General features: G+C 46.7%; 1 protein-coding gene and 1 long non-coding RNA gene across 5 annotated transcripts in view; one reads left to right on the plus strand and one right to left on the minus strand.

Moving 5' to 3' along the window:
- Positions 1–23,781, minus strand: part of LOC129384027 (uncharacterized) — a 116,012-nt gene that overhangs the window by 80,046 nt on the left and 12,185 nt on the right. The gene's annotated exons all lie outside the window — the stretch shown is intronic.
- Positions 1–23,781, plus strand: part of LOC126528528 (uncharacterized) — a 99,684-nt gene that overhangs the window by 50,384 nt on the left and 25,519 nt on the right. For all 4 annotated transcript variants that reach the window (XM_055069080.1, XM_055069079.1, XM_050176397.2 and 1 more), the window contains exons 3-9: positions 8,295–8,436; positions 10,334–10,584; positions 11,649–11,949; positions 12,686–12,864; positions 15,271–15,447; positions 16,236–16,415; positions 18,850–19,029. In XM_055069080.1, the coding sequence (XP_054925055.1) occupies positions 8,295–8,436; positions 10,334–10,584; positions 11,649–11,949; positions 12,686–12,864; positions 15,271–15,447; positions 16,236–16,415; positions 18,850–19,029 (1,410 nt within the window). The remainder of the gene's footprint in view (positions 1–8,294; positions 8,437–10,333; positions 10,585–11,648; positions 11,950–12,685; positions 12,865–15,270; positions 15,448–16,235; positions 16,416–18,849; positions 19,030–23,781) is intronic.

The raw sequence follows: 23,781 nt of genomic DNA on the forward strand, positions 1-23,781 counted from the left end.
TGGATAAGTATAATATTGTCATTCTTCCAGTTCTTTGGGACCCTTGAAGTCGTGAGACATTTCATGTAAGGGGCCACAAGCTTTTCAAGCATGATGTCCCCTCCATCTTTGATTAAATCGACTATTATTCCCTCTTCTGCCGCTTTTCCCCGTTTCATGTATTGCAAGGCCTTTCCAATTTCGTCGTTAGGCATGGAAGGAACCTCTGTAGCCTGTCTATTAATACTTCGAATGGAGGTTTCTTGGCTGCTTTGGGTACTGTACAGCTAAGTATAGAATTCTTTCACTGTTTTTGCTATATCTTCGAAATTACTGATATTACCCTGCTTATCTTTCAGTTTTTTATCTTGGCTTGTCCTATGCCCAATTTTCTTCTCGCTGATTCCAGGCTGCGTTCATTTTTTACGGCTTCCTCAGTCTTTATCACGTTATAATTTCCAATATACCTTACTTTCTCCTTGTTGATCCGTTTTCAGATTTCTGCGAATTTTCTCTCATCTCTTGAGCGGGACGCTTTCATTCTTTGTCGCTTCATAATTAGGTCCTTCCTTACATGGGAGAGCTCACATACTTGCCTTGGTGCTTTACCTCCCGCTTCAATTGCTGCTTCTGAAGGCAGCGTACTTATGGTTTCATTCATTCATGCATGCATATTAATCAACGATGAAAAGAAGGTTCTTGCGGTCTCATACGCAGTTGCACACAAGCCAGACCACTTATATTTTTACAGGGAAGCTGTATATGGCTAGGGATCCGTGCATTTTGTTCGCCGTTAACAAAAACTATCATCATCAATGTCTCATACCTCTCGTAAGCAAGCAAAAAATGCAATAGCTCATTGCCCCGTAAGGCAGAGGCTACAAGCATTCAGCAAAGTGAAGCGAAGAGAGCTTAAATTGTTTCTAAGCACGCATACAACATACAGAACAGCGTGTCGAAAACTCATCATCAATGGCTCATACCCCAGTAAGCAAGCAAAAATGCAATGACTCATAAATGTTCATAACTACTCACTTTGCGTGAATTATCTAAAATGACACTGCCCCTGTTGTCATTGTCGATTATTTCAATGTGGATGCGTCGTTACCGAAAAGGGTGTACGCGTTTCGTGTTGCAGACATTCCTTGCGATGCCACACCAATCCGGCCCAATCGACCACCCAGCGCCGTACGTGCATTGATTTGGCATCAGCAAGGAATGCGATTGCAGCTGCGAGTGAAATAATGACCACCGATCAAGACAATAAATGACTTGGTGCCTTAGTTCAAAATTATGTGTCACCTCCGTGACACATATTCTTGATTGACACATAATGACATAAAACTGCTTCACTGGTCAACAACCTTCACAGAGGGGAACGGCTCATGATTCTTTTGCTGTTTAATAACTATAGACAAAGCTTTCAAGCCGGATAGCTTCAACTAAGTAACTAAGAAACCGAACAGAATCGCGTGACATGATCGTTTATTTCACTAACCAATGTACTAAGCACTGCAAGCATATGAAGTAACATAGCCATAAGTGCACGAGCCTACGCGGCTGAAACGCATCGTTGACCCTCAAACCACGCATCTGGAACGCCACCCTGGGGCGAGAAAACAAAATGCCAATGCACCAAGCCGCGAATTTCTCGCGCGACGCCCCTCCGGGCCGCTCGGCGATGACCTGTACGCGGCCCCGTATACAACTCGGACCGGGTGGGGATGGCTGCAGTAAGAAAACAAGAAACGCGATGCCAATTATGGGGGAGGCCCGCAGCGACCTCGTTGTAATGTTTCTAGCCCCTGGCGGCGCTTCGATCGTTTTCCCTGGTGCGTTCGCCAGGGGAGGAATTCTGCTCAGTCTTCACTCAAGACGAAAGAAGGTGAGGCCGGCGGTCGCGGCTACTGTCGTTTGGAGGAGAAAGATAGAGAGAAATAGAAAAAACATTAAAGCGAGTCGAGGTCGTGGTTACCCCCAAGGCAACTTAAATTACTCTGTCGTAACCGCATACGACCCCGCGGAGTCGATCGTTAAGAGCAATGATCAAAAGAAGAGCAGGAGGGAGACAGTGTCTATGTAGCGCCGTTGCAGATTCTACGAGTTGGCTGTTGTGTGGGACAGGAAGAGTAAGACTTAAATGTGATGATTCTGCTACAATTTATGCATAAGGAGGGCCTCCATGCGTTCATTTAAGTAAACAAGCATGCCACGTGGAAAACTTAAGGAAACAAATAAATAGAAATAACCAATTTGTAGCAATATACTGCGCGGTTACTTGAAAGACAGAGATAAACGGCGAGTTCTTCTGAAGTAGACTGAAACTTAAAACGTTGGGAATGAGCAAAGTGGGACATGAAGTCCTTATACTGAGACATTTGGTACATAACCCAATAATTCCGTTTCTTCGAGCTATTCTTAAGGTAGATATGGAACAGAGAAGTCTTCCATAGGGGGAATACTTTCGTAGTGTAGACGAACACGTACTGTAATGCCGGAATATTGCGTTGATGTGAGCAGCAGCACTTGTAGCGACACCTATTGAGGATGTGATCAAGTATGACAAAACAGAAATGTTATCTGAGGCGATTTTTTCATATAGAAAGAAAAATAATTATCAAGAAAAGAACATTATGTAGGGGATGACGTGCTTACGTGGATAGGTATATTACAGTCGGTCAATTCCGTTGTCATGGAAAGAAATGTACAGCACGCGCGTGGCCCCTCTCTCGGAGGTCATGTACATGTTCTGCGAATGAACAGCACTGTCTCCGGGGGCGCAGCCAGCAATTTTTTGTAGCGATAGCAACACGCACTTGACCATGGATGGTATAATGAAGGGCGAAAAGGGGGCGGGGCCTCGGCGGACCACATACTAACACAAACATTTTTGGGGCGGGAGGACACATTTCCGGTGTGCCACCCCGTGCCTGCGCTAGTGTTGTCTTCCGTGTTTACTAAGGGTTCCGGTTTGTGCGCCGATACTTGCCGATTAAGGAAATTTTCTCTTCTCCCTCACGAAACTTCGTACCTTTTAATGGGGCCCTAATGCTAAATATAGCATTCGCGTAAACAACGTCCGGCCATATCCAATCCTTCTCTACTGGCCGTTTTGATAGTCATAGTATGGCGCAGTGGTTCTTCTTCAACGCGATGTCATTGGACACTTTTCACTTGCACATAAACCGACAACCCTTTACAGTATACGTGATCCTAGGAGACCTGAAATGCAGCAACAACGCTGGTAGGTACATCACGCGACGCTTTGTGAAACCCCAAAACGTGAAATAAAAATATTGAAGTCTTCCTTATAATAATTACGTGATTGCCAATACCCTATACCAGCCGGTCAATAGATTATAGCCGGTTACTCTAATAAGAGTTCTATGTCATCTCTGGTTAATCTCAGCGCCATCATCCCGGCCACTCTTCCAGTACCTCTAGGCTGCTCACGTTTATAGAACGCTTTAGCGTGACCGGTATACCGGTATGCGCAATGGCGTTCGCGTAATACCGGGCTACCGAAGGCTTGTAGCGAAGTCTTGTGGCGCTTCATCGAACCTCAATGCCTAACAGACACGCTTTTGTGTTCCCTGAATGCTCTTGGCAACAAAAAAATTCAGAGGCCAACGTGTTACTCGTGTACACCACTACCAAAAAGTTACACCAGCAGTGAAGCAGAATACACGTGGTTACTGCAATATAGCTCTGCGTTTGTCTGGTTGGGATATGCGCCACTCGGCGGCGACACCAAGCCGACCGCCCACGAAATCTAGGCCTTAAGTGCAACACACAGACGTCGGGAATTAGAATCATTATTGAAAAGAGGAGTAACTACGTGGTGCCAATTCAACAGCAAATCATAACCATAGTCACAGTGTGAACACCTAGGCCTATGCATAAACGAAGGAAAGACTGATGCGCCCACCACGATAATCTGAATAGAAAGCGGAAGCGGAGTGCAGCAATGATGACACAGAGCACTCTGGGGTCACAAAATATATGAGGTGATGCGTTGAATCTGTAAATGAGTAATGGTACCTGTGCTAACATTCGCAAATTCCATTCTGTGGTTAAAATTGGATATCATGTCGGAGTTGCAAGTTAACCAAAGATTGGTAGGATGGATGGCTTTAGGTGCCCACGGTAAAACCAGAAATGAGGCGGTGCAGCCTGACATGGGTCGAGCCTCTTTTGAAGTCAGAGAAGTGTAGACAAAATTTAAGTTTTAAGAAATACTCAGGAACATGGACCAAATGAAATGGTCGACTAGAGTGCATAAGTATATGTAGCTGAAAAACGTAGACACAAAATGCAGGACGAGGTCAAGAAAGTTGGCAACTAAGTACAGGATAAATCGACAACCAGGACTCGTCAGAACGAAAGTGAGAGAGATATATAAAACATCTTTATTAGAAACAGAGACAGCGTATTGGATGCAAGGAATGGAAACATAAAATACCATGGAGATTTACGCGAATGGGAAGAAAGTAATTAGAAGGTAAAATCTGTAAAAAGAAAACAAAAAACATGTATAGCGTACCGGATTAAACCAAGCAGCCTAGGCGTCTATTTGGCGCCACCCAAATTCAAAGGTGATGCTGATAAATCGCCATCATCATCACACGTTTACGCCTCCGCTAACCCGGTACTCCGTGAACGGTCAGAAGTTTGCGGGCCAATCAACGCTCTATATTGTGAAACAGTACATCGGAGGGTGTTTAGTATGCAATCCGCATTCTTGCTACTCAGTCAAACACCGTGTACTGCGCTGCCCGCGATGTCAAAATAAGCGAGGGGAGCCGGTCAAGCAGCCTCTATAGGAACGGCCGCAACGATGGTCCCTTATCGCGTTCCACGCCTTGAGCAAAACTACTAATAGGCGGTCTGATGGCACGTAAACGACGACGTCGCTTTCGCGATCCAACAGGTTCACACTCACGCGTGTGCTCATACTCACTAGATGTGCGGAGAAATCGGTCATTACGCCCAGGTGGCTTCCGCACTTACGCTGGCTTTCCACTACTTCCGCGTCTTGGCACAGAAATGACGGATGGTCACGAAGTCGACGGACACTTAAGTTCAGCCTTCGCAATTGCGATTCTCGCGCGCTTCCACTACACACCACACAACAACCACTCTGCTTTTGACGTCGACAAACGTGCTTTGGCGGGCAGTACGTTTGTGCTTGTGAAGCGGCAACCACGTCGAGCTTGTTTCCGCCGGGACAGCAGCTCTATCACCGTGCAGCTTGAAGTGGACAGCACAGCTAACCGACAGCCGAGGTAACGGCGAAAAACTTGGCAAATGTGGGCGATGTTTGAGAGTCCAAACCCAATATCCAGCTATGATGTTCACATTACTCGCTCCACCAAAAGCGCCGTTCAAGGGCCGGGCCCGATTTCCGGGTCGTGCGCCCGACGCTACAGCGCTGCGAACAACTCCGTCCGCGAACTTTTTAGAACGCTGAAGTCGTTTCTCACGACGAGGTCGCTGTGGCTTCGCCGAAAAGAATACAAATAACACAAGCGCGTGCGTGCGTGCGTGTGTGTGTGTGTGTGTGCGTGTGCGTGTGCGTGTGCGTGTGCGTGTGCGTGTGCGTGTGCGTGTGCGTGTGCGTGTGCGTGTGCGTGTGCGTGTGCGTGTGCGTGTGCGTGTGCGTGTGCGTGTGCGTGTGCGTGTGTGTGTGTGTGTGTGTGTGTGTGTGTGTGTGTGTGTGTGTGTGTGTGTGTGTGTGTGTGTGTGTGTGTGTGTGTGTGTGTGTGTGTGTGTGTGTGTGTGTGTGTGTGTGTGTGTGTGTGTGTGTGTGTGTGTGTGTGTGTGTGTGTGTGTGTGTGTGTGTGTGTGTGTGTGTGTGTGTGTGTGTGTGTGTGTGTGTGTGTGTGTGTGTGTGTGTGTGTGTGTGTGTGTGTGTGTGTGTGTGTGTGTGTGTGTGTGTGTGTGTGTGTGTGTGTGTGTGTGTGTGTGTGTGTGTGTGTGTGTGTGTGTGTGTGTGTGTGTGTGTGTGTGTGTGTGTGTGTGTGTGTGTGTGTGTGTGTGTGTGTGTGTGTGTGTGTGTGTGTGTGTGTGTGTGTGTGTGTGTGTGTGTGTGTGTGTGTGTGTGTGTGTGTGTGTGTACAGGAGAATGATAGAATTGTAGATGCTATGCTGGGATTTTGCCAACGCCATTTTTGTGTTACGTAGTTTTTTTGACGTGATGCTTGTGTGATGTTGGTGTCATGCGTATAACAACATTGGCTATGTTGAAGCAATACACGAGAATTAAATAAGTTGACATTCCTTGGGCGTTACCCGCTGCGGAACATCAATGGCTACGGTGTTGCGTTGCTGAACGCGCCATCGCGTGTTCAGTCGCGACTGCGGTGGTCGCATTCCGATAGGGGCGGAATGCACATAAATACCTTGCATTGGGTGAGGTTTAAAGAACCCCGGGTGATCAGAATTTATCCGAAGTCTTCCATTTTCACGCCCTCATAACCCACATTGCGTTTCCCGTGGAGGAGAAAAAAATGGAGGGAACGACAGGAGATTTGCCATTGTAAAGCAACACTGAACCAGCCTTGAATAACGCGAAACGGTTAGAAACGGTTACGGTTGACCACACGCCCGCTTTTCAGCGCGCTCAATCCTGGCGGCTGCTGGTTAGACGCCTTTATAGACTGCGCTTCGTACTGAACTACTGAGAGCGCTTCGAAATGCGCAAGTTGGAAGGTCAAGTTGGTGCTGGACAAAGCCGGTCCGCACCATGTAGCCCGGCCGGACTGGAGCATATGACCGCGAACGCGCCCTCACGCCCTGTCGAGCACAAGGCAAGCGCTGTGCATACGTACTACAGTTACGTGTAGCTGCGGTCTGCTACGTAGCGAACATACTGTGGCAGCCGCGGGTTGCCGCGACAAGTCCGCTGAGTGAGTGTACTGCGGCTCACTGAGGACAGCCGCGTTTGGCTATTACGTGTTGCGCATCGTAGGCGCCTAAATCGGTGGTGGGCCGTCCATGTGAACATCTAAAATCGAATTTGGGCTGCGCGCCACGGTGACGTTGAGTAGGCGGGACGTTGTGGGCACGACCCGCTCCGCCGTAGGCTTCGCAGTGAGAGTCACTGGAGTAGTGGAAGCAGCGTGTAGGGAACGTTCACGTGCCAAAAGCTCCGCTTCTGCTGACCGCACTGAAGTACTTCTTTTGCTCCAAAGTATTTCCTGAAATAATCTACTTTAACTTCAAATACGTTTCCCGACTTCGATTAAATGTGGTTCAGGGTCCCTTTAGGTATCGGAGCAGCGAATTCAAGTGCCTGAAGGGCAAGAACCGGCCCGGATAATTGTCCTGGGACTTCAAGAGGTGACCTTCAAGTTTGTGAAGTGCGGTCGCGAGCCCTTGCCACATTGTAACGGGGACAATTAGGAGGAGGTGCCTGGGCGTCTCGGACTTTAAACTCCGCAATTTAATAGAAAAAAAGTTCGGCAGCATGTTACACTCGTGCAACACGTGAAGGCGAAATTCTGCTGCACACGTGGTAGTGCATTAAGTTATACAATCGGAGGGGTCAGGCTTCTTGCAAGACATAACGAACCGCAGTGTGAAGCAAACGTATGCCGCCGTAGGTCCATCTCCTCAACGATGCATGCGAGCACCTAACGCACTACCTACAGGTTCTTTTATTATTTCTTTCGTTCTCTCTTCCCGTCTTTGTTTCATTCGTTCGTTTTTCCTTTCTTTCGTTCCTTCGTTCTTTTTGCTTTCATTTCTTCATTCATATTCAGCCATTCCCTCTTTGCTTGCGTAAGGGTAGGTGTGTGAGCGATTCCCGTTGCTGATATTTTTGTCTCACTGGACTAGACACTGTTTATTTCGGGTATGAGCAATTGCAATGAGTCACTTAAGAATTTCGCCTTAATACACCGTGGCCCAGCGATTTATCTCATTACACTTAACGACATCAATTGTTTTTAAATGTTCGGACGACTCATCAGGTGCTGTGGTGATTTCTTTTAACTTTGTGTACTTCGGTTTCAGCACGCAAACACTTATGGCTCTTGCCTGTAGAGCAATAATCGCGCTGTGTGAACGTTTCGGTTCATACTGAAACGGCACCTTTCCCGGCAATAGAAATTCGCTGTGGCATTCACCATAGGTAACTTTTTCATCTTCGGAACAGCGTATAACATAGGTCTCTTCTGCCACCGCGCATCTTTGTGTGGTTGGGCGTGCGAATAGTTTTCTATTTGGTGTAGTCATTCGGCGAGTGAGCGTTTTCAAAACCACGACGATGTCTATGGACTTGACTAATACATTTTCCCGCGCTTCTCGCACAGTGCTGAACGTTGCCGCCGGCAAGGCCCCCCTGCAGTCTTCAACGGTGGCCGGCGGAGTGCCCCAGAAGGCTGTTGACGGCAGTACCAGTGCCTTCTTCACACCGGACACCTGCTCACTTACTGAACCAGAACGGTCACCCTGGTAAGAGACCAGCTTGCGCAGAGGGCTTGGCATTTTTTCGGGTGCACTCATAAGCGGGATCACGTTCATTTGCATCAGCTGTGGGGTCTGCCAGGTTACTTGCTTTATGAATTTTCTCTTCGTGTAAAGTGATAGAGTTCGTTGCAAGGGCACTGATACGATTTCTTTTTGTTTTTAGATTTAGTGGACAGGCTACCGACTGTATTCACGCTACATGGTTCTTCTGTTCCTCAAGTGTGCTAGAAATATTTAATTACAATATCCCTTAATGCCACCAGTTCAAAACTGGGTTCATTAACTGGTAACATAAACCGAAAGGTGAGAAGGGCATTGTGCATTAGCAGAAGACGAGAGAAACAGAAGCAAAGAGAAAGCTTAAAAAAGGTCTTTCTCGCGGAACGTGTAAACCATCTATTCTTTTTTTTCATAACAAAAGAAAAATAAAATAACTGAATGGATTCAATTATGCCAACAATGCAGCCAAAGGGCACCAAAAGGCCCGGCATTGTTCATGCGAAATTTAATCTTACTTATCGAACACGTCTGCGTAATTTAGGTACAGACATTTTCTTCCCCAAGCATTTTGCTTACAGAATTGGGCATGAGGCGCGATTATACTTCCTCCCATGCAACGGCCGGTACACCGCCCGCTAGCACTGAACATGCATGTAAATGCCCGATAACCAAGTGAATGAGGCAAGGCTACACCGCATTATCTGCTGCACAGCATAGACGTCTATCATTACAGAAATAAGCAGGACACATACTTCTCCTTCACTTCATAATCGCGTATTGTGTAATTGTCTTCCATGTACTGCGTCAGGCACGTGTCGAGACTGTACTGGGATAGGAGTATGCCTGTTGTACCTCAATAAACAGCGGGAGTTAGGTGCAACTACGTTTCTTGGCTTGTGTACCAATGTCCAACAAGGAACTGCGAGAAGGTCCTCGTGAACTCACCTGTTTTCGCGATAATAGAGAAAGCTGTGCCTGGTGTCTTTCGATGGCCTCTTCCGCATTTTCTTTTATACTTCTTGCTGCTAAATGCAAATTGCAACGAAATTTTTGGTCCGCGTAAGAAGCGTAGTTCCAAACATGCGTAGGACGGCGTTCATGCCAAAGCTTTACTTTTTGAACACGAGTGGATTCGCCCCGAAAGACTTGACAAAATAGGCGCTTTCGATAAGTGTAAAAAGGAAGCAAAAAAAAAAGAAAAAAAAAACGGCGCCATTACAGCTTGCCGAAAGTGACGCATGACCCAGAACGCGTGGTTCCTCGGCATGGCCTCCAAGAGATATGCCGGGCCGGCGCGCTGAAAAATCTCGGAGGCGACGTGTGGAAAATAAAACGAACAATAATCAGCCCTTGGCTTGCTTACTTTACCCTTATGTTTGCTTACCTTTTCCTTTACCATTGCTTGATGGTTTCATTACGTTTGAACGGGAGAGAGAAAAAGAGAGAGAGAGAGAGGAAAGGCAGGGCGTTGGTTACTCTACGCAGTGGGTAAGAAAAGAGGGACGACCCAAACCAACAAAGGAGCTGTGAGATTTTGTAGGGGGAGGCTTCGGAACAATTTTGAATACCTTGAGTTTCTTAAAGCGTACCTATATGTGTAACACATGAGCGTTTTCTTTTACTCCTTTGTCGTCCTTATTTAAATGCGCTAGCTGCATCCAGGGCGTCGAACCCACGACTTCCTGCTCAGCACAGAACGCCATAGCTACTGGGCCACCGCAGCGCAAGAGGGGGGGGGGGGGGGGGTGATATGTTAGGGTCCCTGCAGCTTTAAGATAGTTTCAATAGTACAGACTGTTCGTTTATAACCAACATAGCTAAAGCGAAGAGTTGTTGCCGTTGACCTTGAGGCATTGCGTATTCCGCCTTTCCATCAAACTAGGTGGTACGTGAACCTCCTCGAGCCGTACGTGGTGCAACTGGTGCGCATCGACTGGGGCCGCTCCTCGCCCGCGGGTCCCGACGGGGCTGGCGGCGCCAACACCGTGGTGGTGCGGGTGGGTAACAACCGGCCCGACCTGGGTGCCAACCCCGTGTGCAACCGGTTTACGGGCTCGCTCGAGGAGGGCAGGCCGCTGTTCCTGCCGTGCGCGGCTCCCATGCCCGGCGCGTTCGTCAGCATACATCTCGAAGGTGAGTCGTTGGCCGAGTTAGCTTCCGGCAGCTTGAGTTTCGCGACCGATGAACCTAGTGTTGACGAAGGTGAAGAAGGGGAAATTTGACTCTGAAAACGACTAAACGGAGTGAGTTGGTACGTACTCGTGCTGAAATTTGAGCGCGAAGAATCTCAACGAGGACGAAATATAGGGCACACAATTAACACCAGCCCCTTTGCTAGGTGTTCTCTCCGGTCCGCCCCTGCTTGTCGGTCGCGCTGCCATTCTAACAGGGAACACTGCTCTGGCTAGAATGGTGGTTCAGACGTGCAGCTGTTGAAAGAAAATGATATGTACTGATTGATACTGGAAACGTCGCCGAGGACGAGTCTTCCCACTTGTCCTAGTTGTTATGCCCTGTTTTTAGTTTAAAACCTAATGAACAAGCCCAAGTCTGCTCCTTATTAAGAGGAGCAACGACACCTACAAGTGCCGCAATCAATTCATTGTTAGTCACAACTATCCAGGCGGCCCTTACTTGCTTAATGATAATCCTTTTTTTTCAACAAAACCAAGAAGGAGACAAGAAAGAAAAACTCCAAACTAAGACATTCACCGGCTTTTGCTATATTTCTTCGGACACAGTCTTCAGTTTACTAATTAGAACCATCACCATCATCAACTTATATTGCATTCACAGCAGAACGAAGACCTTTCTATGATTTCCATTTATCTCTGTTTCCCTATGCTTTCTTAATCTCCATTAAAAAAATTTAATTATGGGGTTTTACATGCCAAAACCAGGATCTCATAATGAGGCACGCCGTAGTGGGGGACTCCGAAAATTTGGACCACCTGTGGCTATTTAACATGCACCTAAATTTAACTACACGGTTGTTTTCACATTTCGCTCACCTCGAAATGCGGCCTCCGTGGCCGGGACTCGATCTCGCAACCTCGTGCTTAGGAGCCCAACACCATAAACCTTCATCGTCACACGTGCACATCTGATCGTGCACAAGATCGCTAAAGTTATTCCAGTTTCTTCAAGGTTTTCGAGCTCCTGTTTTCGTACCAGCAAACTGCTCGCTCACCCGACAGGTCTGGGTCCGCTGTCGCTGTGCGAGGTGTTCGTGTACACGGACCAGGCGCTGCCGGTCGAGCGGTGTCCATCTTTCCGCGACCAGCCGCTCGGCTCGGCGGCCACGTACCACGGCAAGTGCTACACCTTCTACAACAACCAACCGGCGCCGTTCGAAGCAGCACGGCGGTTCTGCGAGCAGCGGGGAGGCTCGCTCGTGGACGAGACGAGTCCCGCGCTCCAAGGCTTCCTCAGCTGGGAGCTCTACCGGCGACACAGGCACGACACCGAGTCGGGCCAGTACTGGATGGGCGCCAACAGGTGGGTGACCGTGGCTCGCCCTCGTGAGATACGAATAAGGAGAGAGTGTCTCGTGGACTACTTTGCATAGTCGGCTACAACCTAAGATTGCAGTGGCAAACTCACAGCTTTCCTACTCAAATACAAATATGTTTAGAGGTGCCAGCCAATTACGTTATACCATTTCCGTGACCTGATGAGGGAGGTGGATGTCCCATATAGGCGTCTCGGGAAGTACAGAGCACCGTGACAGCTAGGGCAAGTTCAGTGCGGCTTTGTGGATGGAGCTGGCACTTCGCGCCTGTGTGGCGTCCAGGCGCAGCGTGGTTTTCTTCAAGCAGCTCCACCCACGTACACGACTCGTTAGTGACTGTAGTTCCAACTCTTGTATGTGAGGAGACTTTTGAAAATGACGTTTTTTTGGAAGGGATCAACAGCGGTGGAACAAAGGATGTCACAAGCACAAACCAACCATGACTCCAGCTTGTGTCATCTTCAGCCTTTGGTGATGTTCACTCAGAATAAAATAAATAAATAAATAAATAAATAAATAAATAAATAAATAAATAAATAAATAAAAATCAATCAATCAATAAATAAATGTCTTGATCGATCTCTGTTGGTCACTCCAAGAGAGCAAGATGTCATCTTCCGACGTCATAATTGCTCAGGCTTTCGTTCAGTTGACCACTTCGTCACCGCCTTCCAGTGCACCTCTGCCTTGTTTGCATCTCGTTCTCTTGCGTTACACATGCAGAGACCCACATGATCCGACCAGCTGGCGCTGGCTGAACGGCCGTGAGGTGACCATCTCCTTCTGGAATTCTCCCAGCAACTCCATCCTGGAGAACAACTGCTCTCGCTTCGACGGCAACCGTGGATGGTTGTGGTCTAGCACCAACTGCGACCTCCCGCTGAACTTTATCTGTCAACACAGTAAGCTGACACCTTTATCAAGTTTTTCACACCTTTATCACGCGAGATGGCGGGAGAGTGAAATTAAGCGAAAGCCTGGAGCCTCGTTGTATGAATATACTGCGAGAGTTACTTACCAAGTGAATTCTGTGAATTATATCTAATAGTACATCTAAAGCGGACAAAAATTTATATGTCACAAGTGCATCTAAAGAAAATTAGTAATATGGCAATGCAGCTTTTGCAGAACGCTTGTAAACAATGTAACAAATTCACGTAAGATATAAAATGACATATCAAATTTGTCCGCTTTCAATGGTCTAATGGATGCCGTTTACAGGACCGCGATATCTGTTCTTGATGCAGAGCTATGAACTTGTAAACTCCGTGCTTCTATTTTTTTGTGAAACTTTCTAATTTTTCAAAATTCTTGTAACAAAATTCGGGACCTAAATCGAAATTCCTCTTCCAATAGTCGCTATAATTTCACTTTCTCTTTCAAATGCAACAACTTTCATTAAAAACGGTCCAGGGGTTATCTAAAAAAAATGTTTTTGAGTTTTACATGTATTTGAATAGGCGGCATTGGAGTTGGGCCAGAGCCAAAGCTTTCACTTAAGGAACGAAGGCTACGAAATTAAGAGCCAGAATGTCGACTACAGTGGGGGTATTCTGTAGGAGCCCAGCTAATGTACTGTCGATTTCGGCCGCTGCTGATTGGCTGGGGCCGCTCGTCTCCTCCTCCTCGCTTGTACAGCTGCATCCAGTCAGCAGTGGCCGAACTGGACAGTCCACTAGGTGGACTCCCACAGAATACACCCTCAGTATGACGATTACGGCGGGCTTCTGATAGAACTCACGTCTGCGCTTACGTACTTCGCCTGCCGACCCGGACACCTCGGTTTACACCATATCTGGCGTCAGTTTTCACTATTGTCGGTGCCGGCCTATCGTGCAAGACAGCAGCAAGCAGCCGCAAGGGGCGGTGGAGGGAGAGGCGAAGGAAGCTTCGCTTTAAAATGTTAAGGAGAGGAATCAACTTCCGGTGAAGATTCAGACCACAGCTGCGTGAATGTAGTACGGTGGAGTGGGGAAAAGAGTCCGTACTACGCACTGAAATGGATAATGCTTGAGTTGTTTAGTGTGGCTTACTTCGTTGACCTGGTATATACTTTCACTACCAGTATATTAAGGAGGTATAGGTAATAGGAAATTATTGTTGCGCAAGGTAAAGACCCAGCAAGTTCCTCGCGAATGGCCCGCCTAATGGGAGCAGCCAGAGATGTGTCAGGCTGGGGAGGTCCATCGTGGAGAGGCAGCATAGACAATTGGCGCGCCACCTCCTCACGAATGAAATCCTTAACCTCAACAGAGAGCGATGCTGCTGGCGTGGTGTTTGAGCGAAGCGTGAGGCTCGAGAGAGAGTCGCCAGGTGCGAGAGCGCTGCGCGCAAGGACCCTTTGTCGACGCAGCTCATCGAAGCTCTGGCAAAGAGTGACGACAGCTGCGACAGAAGTAGGGTTCCGCGCCAGGAGCATTTGAAATGCGTCGTCCTCGATGCCCTTGAGGATGTGCTTCACCTTGTCTTCTTCAGTCATGGTGGAATCGACGCGGGCGCAAATATCAACGACATCCTCTATGTAACTAGTATAAGTCTCACCGGGTTGTTGAGCGCGCTGGCGGAGGCGTTGTTCAGCACGGAGTTTTCGCAAGGCTGGGCGACCGAAGACTTCCGCAAATGCAGTCTTGAAAGCGGACCAGGTTTGTAGTTCCCGTTCGTGATTGTGGAACCAGAGGTTCGCAACGTCAGCAAGATAGAAGATGACGCTACGGAGCTTCGTCGGGTCATCCCACTTGTTGTGTTCACTGACGCGCTCGTAGGTAGAGAGCCAATCCTCTACGTCAGTCTCACCTGATCCGCTAAACACAGGAGGGTCCCGCTGCCGTTGCACGGCGCCGCACATGACAGGAGCGGCAGATGCGCCAAGCGGATTGTTGGGAGCGTCGTTCATAGTAGCGGCTGGAGCAGATGTTAAAGTTCGGCTGCGAAGTTCCAGGGTGAGGTCGGGGAGTGCAGCACCTTCCACCAAATGTAATAAGATGATTTATTACGGGGCACTAGGCACAGTCTAGTAGCACTGGCAGTAGATGAACGCTGATCACGCGCACAGCCGACAGAAGAGCGCCTTCTTCGTCTTCCTCTTCACCACACAAGGAGAAAATTGAAGCTGAAATCATAGTATGTTATGAAACAGGACAATGCAAACAGCCTAGAAAGTAGGAGAAAAGGAGTTTATGAAATTTCCGCTAGATCATTCGCCTCACATATGTGATAAACTACTCTTAACCGCATGCGTTCTTGCAAAGGAGGCGATATTTTTCTGTGTCTCGGTTGTGTGTAACCCGCGGGCAAACTTCCTTTTTCAGGACCTACCACGTGCGGAAAGCCACAGCGTCCCCCCAACTCAACCGTGCTAGCACGGAACTTCGAAGTAGGCTCCGTGATCGAGTACCGCTGTGCGCCTGGACACCTTCTCGTTGGTCCTAACATCAGGACATGCTTGGGGAACGGATTCTACAGCGAGTTTGCGCCGAAATGCAGATGTGAGTTCAACAAAAACGTGTCCCTATACCCAGTTATGCAAAGGATTGCGCAGGAAATTAAACCCAGGTGGCGTTGCACGCTTAAGAGACGCTGCCAAAAAAATTGGTTGTATAGCTATAGCGCTCAAAATTTTCGGAGGGTAATATCTACCACGAACAACAAATGATAGGTGATCTCGATGACTAGCATTTGTTATCTCGTTACAGACAGCAATACAGTAATCTTCGACCACCTTAGGCGTTGAAGTGAAGGACAGAATTGTGCGGCGGGCGAGGTAGTTATTCACGCTTGTTGTACGCCTAGTTTAGAGCGGTTATTCACAATTGTACGCCTAGTTTAGAGCTTAAGATTGTAGTCTGGATGCTAACCCAGGTGCGTATCACTCGCCAAAGGGCCCTGAGCATCCTGAGTGCATAGTAACTGCTTTCCTTTGCGTGGCGTCTTATAATTTATTATGGTTCGTTCTACGCATCAGAACGCGAGTACGCAACAAAGGAAGAGCGCAAGTATAAAAATGTATTCCCAGCCTAAACGGGGTACGGTAAGGCAGCTAGAAGTGACATAAACAAAAACATTCCAATGTAGCTCAGCTACCCACTGCTGAGGCCGATGTTACGGAAGCTTCGTGAGAAAAAGGAAGCGTATATACGAAAGCGTCGCTACATTGCGTGTATCGTGGTCATCAGTAACCAGTTCTTTAATGAATCATCGAATGATTGATTGAGGAAGTGATTGAAGAAGAGGTGACGTACGAGTGACTGACGATGTCTGTTGCCGATGCACGCAGACCTCGAATGCGGACCACCGGCACCCATCCCGAATGGTTCTCTGAACCTCGTCAATGGCACCCGGCACTACATGAGCACTGTCGAGTACCACTGCCGCGAGGGATTCGTCCTGATTGGCCGAAGCCTGCTGGTGTGCGACGTCGACCAGCGATGGAACGGACCACCGCCCAGATGCGAACGTACGTTTGAAGTGTATATGGCAATGTCCTGTTTTGGCGCACGTCGCAGTGCAACAAAACAGAGAAGCTAGTTGGAAAAGCGACAAGCTGTTTCATTATGAGAAAGCATCGATTGCTGCAAGTTCCTAGATAAGCTTTCCTTAAAAATGAAACAGCACATCTAGGGACCTTTTATTTAATTATGGGGTTTTACGTGCCAAAACCACTTTCTGATTATGAGGCACGCCTTAATGGAGGGCTCCGGAAATTTCGACCGCCTGGGGTTCTTTAACGGGCACCTAAATCTATGTACACGGGTGTTTTCGCATTTCGACCCCATCGAAGTGCGGCCGCCGTGGCCGGGATTCGATTCCGCGACCTACCTCTAAGGAATTTAGGTAATCAGAACGGAATACTACAAGTCTTTAACTGTGCATGTGTCATAGCATTCGTGTTACACTAAGTAAATTGCTTACATAATTTCTTGTTGATCTCGTGCGAGCATGCGCGAACGAGCACAGCGCTTGCGAGATTCACGTCTCCGCTGTTCGTTTGTTCGACTCCCTTCGTGCCTGCTCGCCGAACCTAACTGCGATATGCACTAAACGCGAGATTCGCGCAAATATCATTTGACTTAAACCAGTGGGATGATGTCTGTATCCGAGTCTGTACTCCAGGCATGTATTCATTTTCACACGGCTGAGGAGAATCGAAACAGCCGCTATGTCCTTGACGGGGCTCCTTTTATCCGCCTACACAGCAGTACCGGTGTTGTAGCGAAATTAGCGGCTTTCTCGCTACATTTCGCGAGCTTTTAGCCATCTTAACGATAATTTTGCCTTTCTGGAGTCATAGCGACGTTTTTAGAGATCTAAGTGGTCAGCAAATTGCTCTGGTGCAAAATTCTTTGACACATATGCTAAATGCAATACCTCACCCCTTTATATTCCAAGGAGGATAAATGCGCCTCCATTTGCCGCTACTCCTAAAGACATGCCAAATAGCTTATTAGTGAAGCATTTTGGTTGCAAGGAAAAGCTGCTTTGCTAGCCAAAGCATAATCTTGATAGCTGATGATTCTTTAGGAAATGGAAGTTTTGGTCACATTTACATCATCGGCTCATTGCCGCAGGAGATAACGCTGCAATTTAATAAATATGTGAATGCGGCGTATATCGATATTGAAAACAAAAAAAGAAACAAAGTTCCCAGCATATCGTCCTCATCACCACTTAGCCATTTTTCGCTAAACATCGCATATTTCGGGCCACGACATCATGAATTGTACATGCAGATAGTCAAAAAGCCATTTCACAGCAGATTCGTCACTCGTCATGGTAGTGTAATTACAAAAAAAAAAGAAAAGCAATGCAACACGAACTGCAAGAAAGAAAAAAAGCAATTCAATAAACCAGATGAAAGAAAGGTCTCGGTTAGTCGGGAATGTGATGCGCTCCGAACCACGCTAAAACTATGGCCCGCAGTGGTTTTGTTTTGACGCTACAATGCTGACCTTGACAAATAGGCCCAATAAGAGTTTCCATGTTGGCAACCAGCATGCAGCGTTCCACAACAGCGTACGCTCTGCAGAATCGCGTCTTTTGGTTTTGAAAATTGTTTGGTCAGCACAGCTATGTACTTTGGCGAGTTGCTTGAACATTGCGAGCGTGTAAACGCGCTTTATCGACGTGTACAAAAAAAAAAAAGAAAAATGAGTGTCTTGTTAATTGGTTTGCCCACATCTGTTACGCGCGTTCACAAGCTCGCAAAACTGTCTCCCTGTCCGAGGGACTCGTGGAAAGAGTTGACGAAAACTTTGTTTATACTTTATGCTCCCTGCGCATAAAGACACCCAAGCCAATAAGCCGATTCGCTGACGCCACCTCTGAGAAATGCTACGGAGTTTGCCTCTGCTGCGATAAAAAATATACTCGCTATAGTCGGATACAACTTAATTCTGCAGTGATGCCCCGCCCACTCCCTCATAACCGTTACTATTCCTCCGCGAGGCTGTAAATAGTTCGTACTTCAATGTTTTCTTGTAACCTAAATATGGCGGTAACCACAAAAGTAAGAATATAAGTGCGTAATTTTATACGTTTTCACCCGTCTATTACAGTGGAATGGCGAAAGCCTAATTCTTTATTGAACTGAAATAAAACGCTTGCTTCGCTGCAACTATTTACTGTGAAGTTTCACTTAAGTTGGCAGTGAAGGTTCACGAATAAAACGGGCTCAGCAATAAAATGAACTGTACCGAGGAGTTTTGAAGAGTGAAAGGCTCTTCAGCACACGCTCCGGAGCTACCAAGCACGCAGCCATTTTGAAAACGTCGCACGGTGACGACTCTGCTTCTGTGACTGTTTTACGGAGTAACACAACACTGCGCGGTCCGTGTGCCTTGGTTGCGAGCTGCTTTTTTTAAAAGTTGTATCCTACTGTAACGCTTGTGCAGCGGTCATGTGCCGACCTCCGCCAGCCGTTGCGCACGCCCTGGTTCGCCTCTCGGCCCCCTCGACCATCTTTGGCACGGTGGCCGAGTACGACTGCGAGCCGGGCTACCAACTCAGCGGCAACCCACACCTGCTCTGTGGACCCACCGGCTTCTGGCAGGGAGACATGGCCGTCTGCCTCCGTGAGTCACTTCACCGCAGCTACACTTAAACTTTACTGTCTAGCAGTCGGCAAATGGTTTAGTTTCACATGCTAAGCCATTTAGAATTGCGTTTCGTGCAACAGCATGCATGGTAAAGTGCTGGTTTTACATGTTCCGCACTGCAGACGGCTTTGCACCGGCGGCAAAAGTGTATGCGAGCTTATTAGCTACAGAGAGGTCCTGGGATTCTTTTAACGGGCACCCAATGCACAGTACATGGGCGTTTCTCTATTTCACCCCCCGTGGAAGTGCGGCCACCGTGGCCGGGACTCGATCCCACGTCCCTCGGGGTTAGCGCAACGCCAATAGCCACTACGCCGGAGCGGCGGTACTAATTTCACAATTAGTAAACAAGTGTGCACATGAGCAGCCGCGCTGGTACACTCTTAGCACGGTAACGTTTATTAAAGGGGTATATTCTCACAGATTTGTGCACCTTTAACTTATAAGTTACACAGCAACCTTTACAAATTTAACTTCTATTAAAGGTAAGAAAGCGTGCACCTCAACTAGAGGTTACAACACTTTAACCTCTAGTATAGGCATACAGTATTTAGTGCCTTTGCCTGAATATAAAGGTTACTTTTACAATATACCGGTTGAACGATTAAAATGTTCACACAATGCGGCTTGCAGGAGGTCCCAGATGGACACCGCGCTGCGCATGCTCCGGTGTCGCCTAGGAACGGGGACGCGCCTCTTCCTTCTTTCGGGCTTCTTTCTGCGGTATGTTTCATAAAAGCCCGTTGCTCTGCGCATGCTCCGCCCAGTAGCTGTCGCCTAGCAACAGAGGTGCGTCTCTTCCTTCTTTCGCGCTTCTTTCTGCTTGCGCCTCTTCATTCTTGCGCGCTTCTTTCCGCGGCCGGATTAAGCAGACTACAACCGTGCGCGGAGAAATGTGAGCCTTCGCGGAGGAAGCCCCTCGGCCAGTCCTTTCCGGACGCTGCCTTTACATGCGCTTGCGCTTCGAAATAGTTCACGTGTCCGCCTCGTGCGGTTTTCGGGACAAAGTGTGTCCCTGTGTCTCTCTCAACCTAAGTAAAAAAAAGAAAAGAAACTTTGCGTTTTGCAGGCAACCTAGACCTTACGCATACCGCAACATCTCTTGTTTGACCTAAAAAATACGAAGACAAAATGCAGCCTACTGCCCCAAAAAGTACAACAAAGGTGAGCGCGGGAGCCAGAGAAATTTCTTTACTTTCGAATAGTATATTGTAAGTGACAGACTCATATTCTTTTGGGCTACAGTTCTGTAGTTGCTAATCAATAAATGAGGCAAATTTTCGCTTTGCCAGCGACAAGTGTTCAGACCTTTGGCTCGCGCTGTTGCGGTTTTTATGCTCCTGCACATACGTTTGTGTTTACTCGGTGGATTGTTCCTAAGGTATCATTTAGCATGCGAAAATGAAAAAAAAAAATGAATTTCAGCTGACTGATTTTCCTTTTTAATTTCTGCATGCTGAATGATACCCTTGGTACAATCCACACAGTAAACGTAAATGCATGCGCAGGAGAAAAACAGCAACAGCACGGGTAAAGGGCCTGAACACTTGCCGTTGTTCATAAGCAAAGCAAAAATTTGCTTAATTTATTGCTAAACAGCTACACAATTGTACCCAAAAACAGTATGCGTCTGTCACTTGCTAGGCCTTTCGTAAGTGGAGATCTGTACTCCCGCGCTCTTCCTTGTTGTGCTTTGTGATAGCTAGAGAATTTTTTGACTAGATAGTATTGCAGTCGAAGAGATGTTACGGCTTGCGTAAGTTGCCAGCAAAACGCAGTTTTCTCTTTTTTTTTTTTTGCTTAGGCTGAGAGACACAGGGACACCCTTTCCTGTCGAAACCACACGAGGTGTACAGGTGAACTATTTTGAAGCGCAACCGCGTGTAAGGACAGTGTCCAAAAAGGACTGGCCGAGTGGCGTCCAACACGAGGGCTCACGTTTCTTCGGGCATGGTTGTCGGCTGCTTAATCCGACCGCGAAAAGAAGCGCGCAAGAAAGAAGAGGCGCAAGCAGAGAGAACCGCAAAAGAAGGAAATGACGCACCTCTGTTGTTTGGCGGTAGCCGGCTCGGTGTACCATGCGGAGATTTGGCCTTTCTGGAACAAAACCCTAGGTGGCGCCTCCCCGTTGCTAGGCCGCACCCGGCTTGTCGGGACGATGTAAAGAACGGGGCCCACATGAAATTCTCTGAAAAAAAAAACAAAAAAAAAAAAAAAAAAAACAAACGCTCAACTGAATGTGATATCAAAAGTTTACTTTTATTTAAATCACTTAAATCGTTGTATTTCAGCCAACAAAGGGCTACTATGACACTAGTATACTAGTATCCCTTGGGATTTCTGACGAAATGAAACTCCCCGTGGGGCACCTTTTGAGCAAATATGTAACGGTAATGTTCACAAAAATACGGATCAAAACACAATTTGAACGCCTGAGGAGGAGGCACCGTTAGCTTGTATAAATATTTTGAGTATAAATTGACAGTTCCACAGGCAGTATAAGGTTAACTTCAGAATGCAACATCTTTATTTGAAAATACAACATAGAATACACCAGAAGTACAGCAGGCCTTGCTGGCACATGACTAGATATGAAAATTCAAGAGAATACTATCACTTGCATCATATCACAGGAATTTTTAAAAGCATATCACCGTGTTTCAGCCATGCATGTCGTCAATAAATTCGTGTTAACTGTCCATGTAAAAACTTGTACTGCTGTCAGGAAGCAAGAAAACAAGGCAAAGATTAGTATATGAGATTGCAGGAACAAAAACTGGACACTTGTGTTCAGATCCACATTGGACACTACATAAAAAAAGCTTTACACATCCTGTGCAGCATTAGAGCAGGTCAATAAAGACATTGCCAATGCAATGTAGCCAATGCAAAAAATATACAAAGTATTGGCTATAGGTGAACCTAAAAAAGAAGACTAGACCACAAGGCCACGCATGCATGCAGCCCATCTATACCTGAGCAACGTTTCCTTAGTGTTAGCATTGACCACCACTGGCATCAAAAGACCACTTGCTGCTCTTACAAACATCAGACAAAGCTTAACCAGGAGATGTGCAAAGTGCTGGCTTGTAGGGCCAAATGACAAAAGGTTGGAAGTGGTGATGCTTACAGCATAGTGAACTCTCAGTTCAGATCCTTGTGACAATACAAACATGAACATTTTTTTATTAAAATTACTACAAGACACATTTTACTGTCTAGCTAACAATGTCAAGGATGGGATTCAAACTTCTTGAATGCACTACCTATTTAAAATCAATATTGAAAAAGGTCATTTGGACACTACTATGCATAGTACTTCACAATTACTGTATCATCTAGAGGCTAACAGTTAGAATAACTCAGTGACAAAGTAAGGCCGCCATAATTCACATTGCACGAATTTAAGAATTTTGAGCAGCTAAATAAAATACATGTGCACAATACTAAGTGCCACTTGCATGAATGGTTGTATTAACTCAGTAATTTCGAACAGTTATTAAAAGGCATGCAAATGTAATGCACAAAATGATGCATCTGTTCACCACCTCCTGGCAACAAGTGAACATTAATGCAAGGTGAAAATTGTTAACTAGACTTTGAGTCAAATCACATTCTTTTTCTTCAGAAGAGCAAAGAAACACTTCAATCTGTCAGTTATGAGCCCTCTAGGCACAACATTGCTGGGAAGCACAAGTTTCTGCATCAGCGCCAGGAATGGTGCAAATGCATATGGATAATCGAGGTTCTTGATGTAGTAGGTTAAAATACAATAAATTACAGCTAGCTCCAGGCTGCCGTTCCGAGACCCAAATTATTTCTTGCCTGCTGCCAGCATAAACACACGTGTGCTCGCTGCATGTGTAGACGTGGGGAGCTGCAATCTGGATATCACCACTGGGCAGTAGAGCCTACAAAGACAGAGCCTATAAACATTCGCCTATCAAACATTAAATATGCACAGTATAATGTGAACTGACGAAGTAAAATTTACCAAAAACGTGCAGTACTGCAGAGCACAACACAACCCCAAAGAGCCCAACCATTCTACATCAAGAAAAATTAGAACTGGCTCACCTTTAGCTCTCATTATAGTAAGCATGCAGGAAAAAGCAATGAAATGTTATTTTACTGAAAGTAATCAGTATATTACTAATTTTCGTTTGTTTGCTGAACTATATACAACTGAAATCTCACTAAAGGATACTACCGTTTAGCGCGTAATTATGTCCTGTTCCCACAAGATACGCATTAACGAGATTTCACCAGGTAAATTGGTGCAGCATCGCACACTTCATGAGCTGGCTGTGTGCACGTTCCGTCCGGCAGGATGTCTCTTACGGTTTTTGCTTACCTCACCTCTATTAACTTTCAAATGCAGTAAATCACATTTAAATTAAATTGTGAAATATAATTTAACAATTTCATCTAATTTCATTAATTTGTTCATTCTCTACATTCTGTGCCTTCATGTGTTAATTATCGTGCAGTCTAGTTAAACGGAAGGAGTGAATAAAAAATAGCACCAAAATACTACCATACCTCAATTTAAGCGCATATAAAGTATGAGCAATGCCTCCATCCTTAGTATTATTTCAGGGGAAGAAAATCTAAGGCGACAACATTAAATCGTGTAGTGATGCTCCGCTTGACTCGCACCACTGACCAATACAAATGATAATGCTACAATATAAGTACTGAACAGGGACACAGATGTGAGTACAAGTA

This window comes from Dermacentor andersoni, chromosome 9, assembly GCF_023375885.2.
Source record: "Dermacentor andersoni chromosome 9, qqDerAnde1_hic_scaffold, whole genome shotgun sequence".
NCBI lineage: Eukaryota > Metazoa > Arthropoda > Arachnida > Ixodida > Ixodidae > Dermacentor > Dermacentor andersoni.